The following is a 12,902-nucleotide window of genomic DNA, read 5'->3' on the forward strand; positions in this document are numbered from 1 at the left end:
CTTTTTTTTTGTTGTTTTTTTTGGTGATTTGTATATTCTGAGACCTTGCAGGTAACACCTGTCTGTCTGCACACTGATTGCCTTGGCAACGGGCAGTTGAAAAAACTGTCGGTAATCACCAAGCATTGTTCTGTGAATTATAAATGCGATTTCATTTCGAGGATTTCATTTCCACATCGTTCACCTGAGGAAGGAGGTAGCCTCCGAAAGCTTGTGAATTTAAAATAAAATTGCTGGACTATAACTTGGTGTTGTAAAATTGTTTACAATCGTCAACCCCAGTCCATCACCGGCATCTCCACATCATATTAATTCAAGAGTACAGGACTTGTTGAATCTAAAACCATAGTGACTTCTCTTCACTAGCCTGTTTCATTGATGTTGTGGACCTGCACTCACAAAAAGGAAAAATGTAATCTTTACTGAAAAAAGGTTACCCTCCATTAAGAATTTGATTTTCATGCACTGGCATAAATTTGGATAAGGTTTGTTCTATCTTCAGGTGTTGATTTGAGAATTTTCTTCACTTGCAATTAGTTTCCTAAAGAAGTGTTTTTTTTTAGAAGAGCTTTTCTCACTTCCTCCTCTGCTAAATGCAATGAGTTATGTTGAAATATCGCCCCGTAGGTGCTGACTGACCTCCAGTACCTCACCCAAATGACGATTCTCCACAAAGCCTAGTGTTGGCACGCTCATCAACTGTATTTGGCCTTACAATCAAGCCTGATCCTGTTCTCGCTCGACATCCACCATCTGTATTTTTCAGCATGGATCACCGGATGGCATTCAGGAGCAGGAATCTTAACTGTCTTTTCCAATTCCTAGCCCATAGATACTGTGGCCAATTACAGTGTCATTGACTACGCCTCTAGTGATCACCCAGCTCAGCATGGACCAGGGATGAAACCTGGCACCATCCTGATCTGAATATCTCACTGCCACATCACACAATTGATTTACACACTATATACTTTGTTCGAAGATTAATTTAAAATTGTACCAATGTACCTTTCCTTACTCCCCACTCCCTCCTGTTGTCTCTTCCTCCTCCTGCCCTTAAGCACCTATAACATCTCTCCGTTCCCTCCTGCCACATCTCGGCTCTGCCAATCACCACCCCATGCAGAGCACCATGCCTCCCTCTCCCAACTCTTTAAAGCTGACCCATCATTGATTAAGCATGGTCAGTGGCCGGGAAAACATCTTATCAGAGACTCAGGTGCTAGCTGCTGCAGGATGGGGGTGGGAGTTGCAGGATAGAACAGCAGCAGCGATGGGGATTTCTGGAAAGTAGTAAACTGGGAAAATCTATTTCTGGAAAGCAGTAACCTCAGAAAATCTATTTCATATATTTGAAATAAATATTCAGCAGAATCTACTTTAATACAGATTTCTCTGAATCACTGCTGGGTAAATGCTTTTTTATACTGCTGAGGAGTGTAAAGAAATACTTTACTTCACTCTCTTCCCCATCCTACCCGCACTGAGCACCCGTCCTTCTCCATCCCCCATCCATTTACCCCCTCTTCCATCTGCCAACGAGAAGACCTCTGCCTCACTTTTGTAAGCGCCACCCGGCAAGCCCGTTCACAGTTCCCAACCCCTGGATTCCCCTCCCAGTGCTCCGACAAAGCTGTCTATTAAGTCTTGGCAAATGTCCACACTTCCTGCAAGTGTTGCATTTATTTCCCTCCTCCCCAATCTCCCATGCCCCATTGCCATTCCTTTGCTGCTATTCTCCCAAGTTCACCACCTATCATTACCACACTGAGCACCACCTTTTCCAGCGTTCCCATGTAGGAACCCTCTCCCACATCTCAGGACTCCATCCCCCCCCCCCACTGTTGCCTCATCCATCCCTCCCCCATACCAGTAGAGCATTTCCGGTGGTCTCACAACCTGCAATCCCCTTTGCGGTTCTCCCTGACGCTCACATGCCCAATGCTTCCAAACCCCATAATTCCTGCTCCCAAGCCCCAGGAAAACCCTTCAAACATAACCAACTCACATGGTCCTCCAACATCCTAATGCTGCAACATATCGTTCCTACAATACCGATCTGCAACCTGGAATAAGTATCCTGAGCTTTAAAAAAGGACAAGATAAAATTAACTATAAAGTTAAACAATTAACTCCGATCTGCCATAAGAAAGCTCAGCTTTAAAATTGCTACCATCATCCATGACCACCCTTCTCTCCCCAGTATTATCAAAATCAAATGAGCACACCATTCAGTAATGCTCACACTTCCTTTAATTTTTGTAAACAATTTTACAACACCAAGTTATAGTCCAGCAATTTTATTTTAAATTCACAAGCTTTCGGAGGCTTCCTCCTTCGTCAGGTGAACGATGTGAAAATGAAATCCTCGAAATGAAATCGCATTTATAATTCACAGAACAATGCTTGGTGAGTACAGACAGTTTTTTCAACTGCCCGTTGCCAAGGCAATCAGTGTGCAGACAGACAGGTGTTACCTGCCAGGTCTCATAGAATATACAAATCACCAAAAAAAACAACAAACAAAAAAAAAACAGAACCTTTAATTTGTGGAATCATCTTTTCATACCTGAAACCAAACTTCCAAACAGGAAATAATTAGCACCTACCACCATTATCCACAGCCCATACTCCCATTTTCTCTCCCGGTGCACCTTTTCACAAAAGTGACTACTGCCAAACAATCTCTGGTTTTGAGTTTCCCCCTGCTTTAATTCACACAATTAAACTTTTAACAATTATACTCATCCTTTCACAACTAGGTTAGAGAATGCTCACAATTCCGAAAGCCATATGCCAACAAGATCAATAATACATTAAGTCGTGCACTCAGTACACAATGCCTATTTGTCACACTTTCGATGTAACGCTTTGTTGATTAGTTCAAGTAAAATAGCAGCAAATCAGAATTAGAGATAGGAATCAAAAGTGAGGAAAGAGGCTGGGAAACTGCCATTGAGAAACCACTAAGGACTTGGCCAGTTAGGAATACCTACCAATATTAAAATTCTTACATGTGCACATATTTCCTGTCAACATCTTTCCCAATAATACATTTGTATGTCCACATTTATAATGGAAACTTTCCATGCAAACTTGTTATGTCATAATTATACCTTTCCCCAGTGGAGTACTCCAGTGCCACCAATAGCGGGAGGATGCAATTAGGTGAAGGCTGATCCTACAGTCTTAGCAAGTTTAGTGTACACAATTTTCTAGGATCAGTAGCATTTAATAAGGCCAATTGCTCAAATTTTTCTCCTCAGTTTGCAGCTATATTTGCTGGGTAGTTTTTCAAAATTATTTGAAGAAAAGCTAAAGGATGAAGATCAAAAGCTTTTTCAGGTAAAGTTTATATATTTTTTAAATAGGGTGTGCGAGTGAGGAAGAAACACATGGACTCATTTTAAATATGATAGACTATTGATAACACGCATGTTGTAGCTTTTGTTAATGTTTGAATTAAAATAATGATTTGTTTTCTCAGTCAAATTGGGTCTTTGTATAACAGTATTTCAATTTGTTTTTGAAAACTATCTAAACTGGATGATAAATTTGAGCTGCTTTTCAAGTAAACTTTTAAATAAAAGCTAATCAGTTTTACTTTACAAAGTTTGCCAATATTTGTAGAGAACTCCTAGAAACTTAGGACACTGTACTGTCAGACTGGGGGTCACCCTCCCACCCTTTGCTGTCAGATCCATATCCTCCCCTCCTTTCTGATGAACTGTAGGAGTCGACCAGTCAGCCAAACTCCATATTCCACTCCACAGTTCTGCCAACCACCAGATTCCCCCTCCACAGCTGTGCTAGACCACAGGATCCCCACCCCAGTGCTGCTAAACCCCACTTCCCCTACCCAGCACTGGTAAATATCAGATATCTACCTCCAACTGACACATCTTGCTATGTATCCTCTACTTTAAAAATGGGACAGGATAAAAAAGGAAATACATAGGTAAAGGAATGCAGCACACATTTAGTTTTCACAAAATAATGTCATGGAATTCAATCCCTAAAGCACCAATAAAAATATCCAGAATACCACATTATAAAAACACAAATTGATTTATTCAGTCACCTTAAATCAGTGGCCCCGATGTTATGCCCTACATGGCGTGACACCCCTGTTATAAAACAGCATCCCATCTGACTCACTGTGACCAATGCCACGTGAATCTGTTAGTACACTGAATGAAATACGTTTTAGGTAACACACTTCAGGTAATATCTTTCAATGTCTTTCTGCCTTAAAACGCATTCCAACTTGTTACAAACAATATTCAGACACAAGATTACAATTAAAATTAAATTTTTACGGCACTTGGATATCATACCTAAACTCTAAATAGGATCATCTTAATTTAGATGATCATCATGGAATTTGGCCAACAAAGTGGACGTATGCAACTCAGTTACACTTCTGGAATAAACTCCATGTTCCACAGTTTAGTGTTGAGCAAGCTCTATACTACTTATCTTACTTATCTTGGTATCATCATAGGACATAAGGGACTATCCGTGATTTTCAGCATTTTTACAAGAGTACACAATGTTTGTAGGGTGATTGGTGCTATATACACACACACATATTTACTTATCAGAATACACTTGGGAAGGGAATAAGCAAGATTACTCTCGTAGGATAAGTCAGAAATAGAGGGACCCCTAATTTCCACCCACTTTAAATCAAGTACAACTATTCTGTTTCATTCTTATTCTAGTTTGCACCCTTTCCTACATTGTACGAGTAAAAGTATTTTTACCATTTTGATTTTGTATGTGTGGAAGTAGTCATTTAGACTTTCTCCCCCTGCAAATTTTCTCCTTTTCTGCAGGTGTTCACTGCTCACTGGAATATGGTTCCAGAGGTGTTGGTCATTCTCTGGCACCATGTGTAATTATTATTCATGTATATGTCTTGACAGTGAGTTTCAGTAGGCTATTCAATCACAGGGAGAACAACCACCTGGGGCATTGGGATGCCTGAACAATATTTGCATTATCCTGACATTGTACATCACAAACAAATGATTGAACATGTATATTTAAAGAGAATGATACAGATCACGTTAAGCTTTAGATTTCATCTTGAAATGTTTGCAATTATTACTTTGAAATCCTTGTGAATTTTTATAATTTTAATTTAATCTAAAAAAGCATAAATTCTAGCCTCTTTAAAAAAGTGAAAACCATCACAATAATACAAGATATGATGCTATCATTAAAATGTAGTTGTGGTACACTTTCATCATTAGTTTCACATTTCTATTTATTTGAATGGGCCAATGACAGATGATTTTACAAAACTGAAGGTATGATTAGAGATTTAAAAACTCCCCTTAAAGTATGAGGTAACTGAATGAGAAATCTTCAAATGTCGTGAACATTCAAATATGCCAACACTCTAATCTTAAACCACCTGCTACAATATCAGATCTTTTTTGGCTGAAGCAATAACATTAAGTACAATGAGAAAGCTGTTTGATAAAGTTTATTAAAGAAACCAACAAAACAATGGTTTTACACTGCAATGAAATCAATGTGTATCAGTTATTACTGAAAGCAGAGCTTTCTCTTTCCTAAAATAGGTCATCAAAAATCAGATTCTGCATACATAAGTCCGATCAAGCATCACAGCGTCAGCAACATCAGGCGGCCCAAGATTCTTAGTTATATCTGGGACTGAAAGATCCTTAAAGAGCTGCGTTCCTGTTGACACAGATGACCTACACCATATAACGGAGGAATAAAATCTAAATGGATATCTAAGAAAATATTTTTAGATCAAGAATAGTATTTTCAAACAGCAAAATATCTAAGGCAAAACAACATATTCTTAGTATGGCACAAAGTAACATGTTTAAATAATTTCCGAACATAAGTCCTTTGACACAAATTCACAGTACAATAGGTGTAAGCTGCACACAGGTGCTTTACACAGTTGCCAAGAATTCTGCTGAAGGCAGTTTTTTGAATTACATCCATATGAAAGGCAATATCAACTAATTCACCCAACTATCCATTCTTATGTACATATGTCTGCTTTTAATGTACCTTTTCATCAAACTTTTCTTAAATTGTGTATCATTTTCATATTTTTATATCTTTTATTAATTTCTTTTCCAGCAACTATAAAATATTCCAAAACGTACACTTTTGATGTTTATAAATGTTAAGCTTCATGTTTTGCAGTTTGTTAAACTTTATAATGTAGTTTGCAATTCCATAAATGTATCCTCATAAATTATTATTTTGATTGGCAACTGGTGTATGTAACGAGTGTTTCACTCTCATTAATTGCTTGCATTTAAACTGTCAGTTTGTTGTGCATCACTGCAGTAATGTTTCCAAAAATTGGTTGAAGTAATCAGGAGTTATTTTGTTATATCATAAAATGGTACACACCTTTATGTATTCTTGTAGATTTACTTAAGTACAACAACGAAAAAGATCAGAAAGGAAACAAAGCTTACACTAAAGAGTAAGACTAACAAAAACTTGGGTAAAACTTTTCCCCAAACTGACAGAATACATTCTATTCCCAGATTGGAAATCAATAACTTTCAATGATGTTTTATACTCTAACAGGAACTTAATGGAGTTCCCTACTCTGAATAGGATCAATCCATATCCATAAGTACAATGGAGTTTATGAATAGTATTTCAACTTCACGGTCTATGTTCCAAATACTGATACAGAAGCACCGAGGGTTAAGCCGCCAGCAATCTCCCAAGAGCTATTAAAAAAAATTAGGTGATCCAGCAGTGCAGTAGCAACCACACTCGAAGTTCTTAAGTGGACCACACAAATCTGCCAGCCTTAATTGTGGGGAAATTCTCCGTCAAACTGTCTTGCACAAGGTCTCACTACAACAAGGAATTGGTATTGTTGCCTCGACACTGGTGCAAATAACCTTCCCATCAGCCAATCATGGAGTCATTTTGGTTCTGATCACTGTGAAATCAATGACCCAGGACGTCCGTGCCCTCCTGGCTGAAGCAGACTGAGCGGGTGTGAATAAAAATTGCAATACACACCCAACAGAATGCAATATATGCTAATAGTCTCTCTTCCCTGTCCCTCAATGGTAAAAAGATCTTACAAACCAGAGAAAGATCTGTTCTAAGACGGAATGAAATGATTGCTGGATTTGCTAGAAGACTGAATTACTATTTTCAGTAGTGTGCCATAGTGTTGCTTTATATGTATATCAGAAATTATTCTATCCATAGAAGGGAACTGTCTGACTACTGTGAATAATTCAAGACAAAAGCAATGCTTCTATGTAACATGTGTAATGTACTATGCATTGACCATTTAAGAAATGTTTTGCAACAAAATGTAAAAAAGATGCTACTGAATCACAAATATATTGCAAACCAAATCACCCCTTTGGTAAATGAATGAGACAATTACATCATTGCATATGTGCCTTTAAAAAAAAACCAGGCAGCTTTCACTATACTGTTTGACAAAATTCTGAGCTGCACTTGACACAGTATTTGCTTCCCTACAAATTCTCCTCAGTGCTCAACATGGTTATTTCAGTATGCATATTATCGCAACATATACCCGATTTGATTCAACCTACGGCCAGGCACAGAGTTGAGTTCAAACTGTGACAGCCATCATCTTTGATTGGAATAAAACATCAATGAACTAAAAGCTATCAAATTAGAATTAACTAACTTTATTTATACATTTTAGAAATTTTACATGCAATTAGGAAAACCAAACAACTTCATATGGGATACTAAAGACATTAAATTATTGTCCACAAGCTGAATTATTAGATATCTTGGGACATCTAAATTCAGAATTATGTTTGGGACAGTCCCTTATATGATACTTCATTATGTAATATGTCAGATCAAAATTAGAATATTCTAACTCATTGCAACTGCTCTGTATTACATATTTGGTTAATGTAACTGCATTTTCTAACCTGTGTTGTAGTTTTAGACAGTTGCCTGCAAGTTCAGAAATCACCCTAAGCCTCATTTCCTACTGCTACAAACAAGAGGTTCAATACTTTGCAGTAAGACTGCCAACGTTACCATCAAATTGCATAAGGATGTTCAAACTGTGGGAACGTTCTGCAAATTTTATATATTTTTTTAGAAATAACAATATTTCTTTATCACCGTGTCAAGACTCAGATTTAACACTCTAATCATTGCACTAGCATTTATCTATTGAAACTGCTTCTTCATGTTTCCAGTTTCAGATAACTATGTTAAAAGGAATGGTGTTCATCCAACTGGGTTTTGCACTCCTCTGAATTTATTAGGGATTAATCCTTTAAGTTCATAGAGAAAATATTTTGGTTCCAAAACAAACCAGCATTCCCACTTTCAAACAAAACACATTCTCGGAGAAATCACACTGTCCTGTTAAAACCAAATGAAGAAGTTTTCCAACTTAAGATTGTATATTTGTGCAAGTGGCCCAACACAGATGCAGTTCCCGGAAAAGCCATAATGTGTCAAAAAAAGTCCTTTATAAATAGTGTATCTAAATGAAAAGCTTTCAAAGTGAAACATACAGACCTAGAAGGTCGCAGGTTCAAACCATGGCATGGCTGAGACTGGAAAATCCTACTCCTGATAGCTATCCAATTACTGCTCTTGGAAATTAACTATTTGTGGAATTTATTGGGTTGGGCTGTGATGACCCTCAGTGCCTCTGCTTACACAAAGCATGATCACTTGAGTGAGATGCCAGAGTGTTCCTGGCAATCAGGGAACTGTATCTTCAGCACGCATCACTACCCAAGAAAAGAAAACTCAAAACCTGCAACGCCAAACTTATGCAGACCAAATATATTAGGAGAAAAAAAAAATCCAGCATTCTTAATAAAGACAACTGTACCAGTAACAATCACATATAATTCTTTAAGATGAATGTTAATTTTTATTTTATTCACAAATGCTTATTGCATTATTAATATTTTTTGCATTATAATCTGCAGCTCTGGTACCAAGAGATATAGTCTAATATGAATCGATGGACTCCATTTTCCTTTTTAAAATGTGACAGGTTGCTTGGGTCTGTTTCAATCACCAATTTCAGAAAAGAAACACAGACGATGCAGTAGCCTAACAGATACAGCACTAGTTTTCCAGCTCACAAGCTTAAATGTTAGGGTAGCATGGCATTGGAATCCACAACTGTGAAGCATTTCCAGGGATGAAAAACTGACATTCTCTATCCACTTCTAGCTCAACTGCCAGCTGATCACAGTGCAGAACTGGCAGCAGTCATGAGGAAGGGCCAGTCTATGCTGCTCCACCCATCAAGCTGAAGGAAGTCACTTGGATAGGAGGAATGGAGAAAAAGGGAGAATTAAAATATAACGCATGTGCATCCACAACAAGTCCAACCTAATGTCCCAAGAACTGGCTTGTTTTACTGAAACCATCAAAATTTGAGAAGTTTAAGCAATATGACTCAAATTCAAATACAGACATTAGATAAAATTGTAGATTTAAACCGATTCAACGTTTACACATTATGTTGAATGTTGTGCATCACAGCTATAAAAGACTTAAGTCACCATCTTACTCTTTTATAGCCTCAATTCGTCAAGAACCAGGCAAGCGTATTCTTCAGTAGAACTGAAACAAAGTTAGATCATGATATACAAGGCAGAGCCCGAATAACTATGTTTGAGTTCACTTGTGTTATGACTGTCCCTTTGATAAACAAGTGACCTAAACCTTTGCACCAGCACAAACAATACCCAACAGCAATTTATCCTCCAATTGGATTATATGGTCAAATAATTTTTTTTTCAAAATAAACACCTTTAAACCTGCCAGGAAACCAAATGAAACCATTTCCATCTTAAGAAAAGTACATGGTTTATTGTATCATGAGTCAACAAAAGGTCTGAACAAATCAAAAAATTGGACAGGTAGCTGCTGTTATTTACTTCGGTTCTTTGGATTGCTATAGCAACTTACCAGTACATAGAAAAAAAAAATGAAGTGTGGTATAACTTATCTTCTAAGGCATGCTGGCACAACACACTGGGGTACTGTCTTGCCCATGTCAGCTAAACTAACATCTTTCCAAACATCATGCACAAATAGCTAAATTCAAGCAAACTGTGATTAGAGACTACGCAGGTTGCAGATTTTACTGTTGTGTTCACGCTTGTGTATGATATTTGGAATCCAGTCATTGTGATTAATAGCAGACTAGAAGAGTGGATGTAGGGATGTGCTTGAGGCAGAGGTCTCAGCCAAAGTTATGCAGTGCTAGTCTGAAGACATCATTGGTGCAGACCCAAGCGTCGTTGATGCTTTTCAGTAGAAATATCTGGTGAAAACCCATGACAGGATCATCATCGGCCTGAAAGGAAACAAAATAGTTTTAGGTTCCGGAAAAGCAAATTTTTCCTGTATTCTTTTCTACTTACAGTGTGAGCAGCTAAAATAATTAGTGAAAAAATTCTAATATCCCAATTCAGTTATGTAAGTAAATTATATACATTGGTCCAGAATTTCCTCAGGAGTTCCTGGCAGAACCTACCAGAAAACATCAGGGACCCAGTTGCACAGCCTTCCCGCTGATTCTGGGATTTCCCAGTTGGCCCTGTAAGGAAGTAGAACCTCTGCTACCCCTTACAAGGCCAAAGATGTCCCCATGCTGGGAATTCCCAAAGCCACTGGCCTCAATCTTGGCACAAAGGGGTCTCATGGGAAGGGGTGGGTGAGAGGAGCAGCCAAGACCCCTGAAAAGTTATCTTTTCTAAAATAAATTATTGGATCAGCCCCCTTGCATGAAGGACTAGGGACACTATGGGGTCTGGGCAATTCCCCACATCCCCATGGCAGGCAGACCATGATGTGATCATAGTGCTGTGGGAGCTCACCAGCCCCATATAAATTAGGTGCACTCCTGCTGACCCCACCAGGATTGTGGTCTGCAGATTTTGTGGCCTCCTAGTCTTTTCAAAATCACTGATTAGTGAAAATCTAAGTGCTAATTCTTCACTATTTAGCCCATAAGCATCACTGGATCTCACATCAAAAACTGATATCTTGAATCATAAAGCATTAAATCTGTGTCTGCACAGAATGAGTTCTTTGACTAGACTGTAAATTTTCTTTCAGTTCAACTAAAGGACACAGTGAGTTTCAGGACTGTGATCTATTTTGCATTTAGTTACTAATCAGACTCTCAAAAAGTACAAGCAGCTCATTTAATTATTCTTTTTGCTTAGTGCTGAGGATACCTCAACATACTGAAGCATCATTGTACTCAAACATAGTTTCAAGTCAGGTCAATAATGCTCAGTCAGCTTCTGATATACTGAGACTTTGGGCCCGGTAAAACAGAGGTGGGATCTGAGCAGAGGGGAGGGGAGGGAGGCGATAGCAGGCGAGCAACGCGGAAGATTGTGGGACGCGTGGGAATGTCCAATTTCAATAGGGATACCTCATTATCGTTTTACTTCTGGGTTTCACTCCAATGCGCATGAGCAGGCATGGTGCACACCCGCATGACACTATTTCGCCTCGATTATTTAAAAGGCCAATGCTGAGATGGAATTTGAGGAGTTGGGAGCATTTCAAGAGAGTGATAAATGCAAAGATGGAGTCAAGTCGGTCAAAGGCTGCGCCCCACATCAATGAGGCGTCCCTCAATGCGCTGCTGGGTGCAGTAACTAGGAAGGCAGTACTCTTCCCAAACAATGGCAAGAAGAAACCTGCTGCTGTGACCAAGGTGGCGTGGTTAGAAGCAGCTGAGGTCGTCAGCAACAGGAGTATAGTGCCCTGTTACTGAATTCAGTGCAGGAAGCATTTTAATGACCTAACAAGGTCATGAAAGTTGAGCACAGTTGCAAATTCACCTACATCTGTGGAAGTGCATGAAGGGATACCTGACCATATTAACTCTTTATTAACTCACTTAACTCACATAATACGTTTAGCCTACGTGCACACATAGAAGCACAATTGTGTAATTACGTTTGAGCCTTGAGACTGGCTCCAGCCCTACTGATAACGAGAAACAGGAATGTGGAGAGAAAGAAAATAACTAATATCTGCTCAGGCCTACGTGCAAGGTAACAAGATGGCTATGGATGTTTGGGGGCAGGCTCACTACTTGATTGACCAACTACCTGAGCCAATAAAGAATGTATGTGTACGCCCATATTCTGTAACAGGTGGGCGTTGTCTACTGAATTGTATAAACATGAGCTGTTTCATTGACTCGGCGAAGTTGTACCCTTGACCATTGTTGAGGTACTCTTCCACTTGTATACAAGTTGGGGTTCAATAAAGTTTCTCTTTGTACTACTTTGTTTGGGTGTTAATGCATTTGTATAGTGTTAAGTTTCGACACATCCTGTAGTGTACCACCCCCACCCCCTCACTCTGTCTTGTCAAGCGTACTCTATCACATCACTCCTCACAGCCACTTAAGTTTCAGCAGCGCCCATCGTTCCCTTTCTATGCACTTCCTCACCTCCCCCTTTCTCCATCCACCACTGCCACTCACCCCAATCCTTATGCAATATGATGCCACCTCAGTCAGCTCACCTGATTCTAAACACACATCCTCAAATGCATGCCAGTGGCACTCATGATGCATCTGCCTGATAGTCACCCTCACCAAATGCACTGCATCCATCAGGTGAACACATGCCTTACAGACAATCATAGGTCTGTCGTTTCCCCTTGCAGGTGAAGAGAGCCCAAAATACAAGGGAGAGGTCCAGAGGTGATCCACCACAGACTGTGCAGTTGATATCTGCAGAGGAGGAGATCATGGAGATACGTGGTATATAAGCGCCCTAACCATCGGAGATGCAGAGACTCGGATTTCGCTGCTGCATGATTACAACATTAAATATCTCTGACCCACATTGCATGCAAGACTCAGT

General features: G+C 39.2%; 1 protein-coding gene across 3 annotated transcripts in view; it reads right to left on the reverse strand.

Moving 5' to 3' along the window:
- Window positions 1-5,479: 5,479 nt before the first annotated feature.
- Window positions 5,480-12,902, reverse strand: part of nutf2 (nuclear transport factor 2) — a 47,221-nt gene continuing 39,798 nt past the window's right edge. For all 3 annotated transcript variants that reach the window (XM_067997825.1, XM_067997826.1, XM_067997827.1), the window contains one exon: window positions 5,480-10,360. In XM_067997825.1, the coding sequence (XP_067853926.1) occupies window positions 10,247-10,360 (114 nt within the window). In that variant the 3' untranslated portion in view covers window positions 5,480-10,246. The remainder of the gene's footprint in view (window positions 10,361-12,902) is intronic.

Source organism: Heptranchias perlo, chromosome 16, assembly GCF_035084215.1.
Source record: "Heptranchias perlo isolate sHepPer1 chromosome 16, sHepPer1.hap1, whole genome shotgun sequence".
Taxonomy (NCBI): Eukaryota; Metazoa; Chordata; class Chondrichthyes; order Hexanchiformes; family Hexanchidae; genus Heptranchias; species Heptranchias perlo.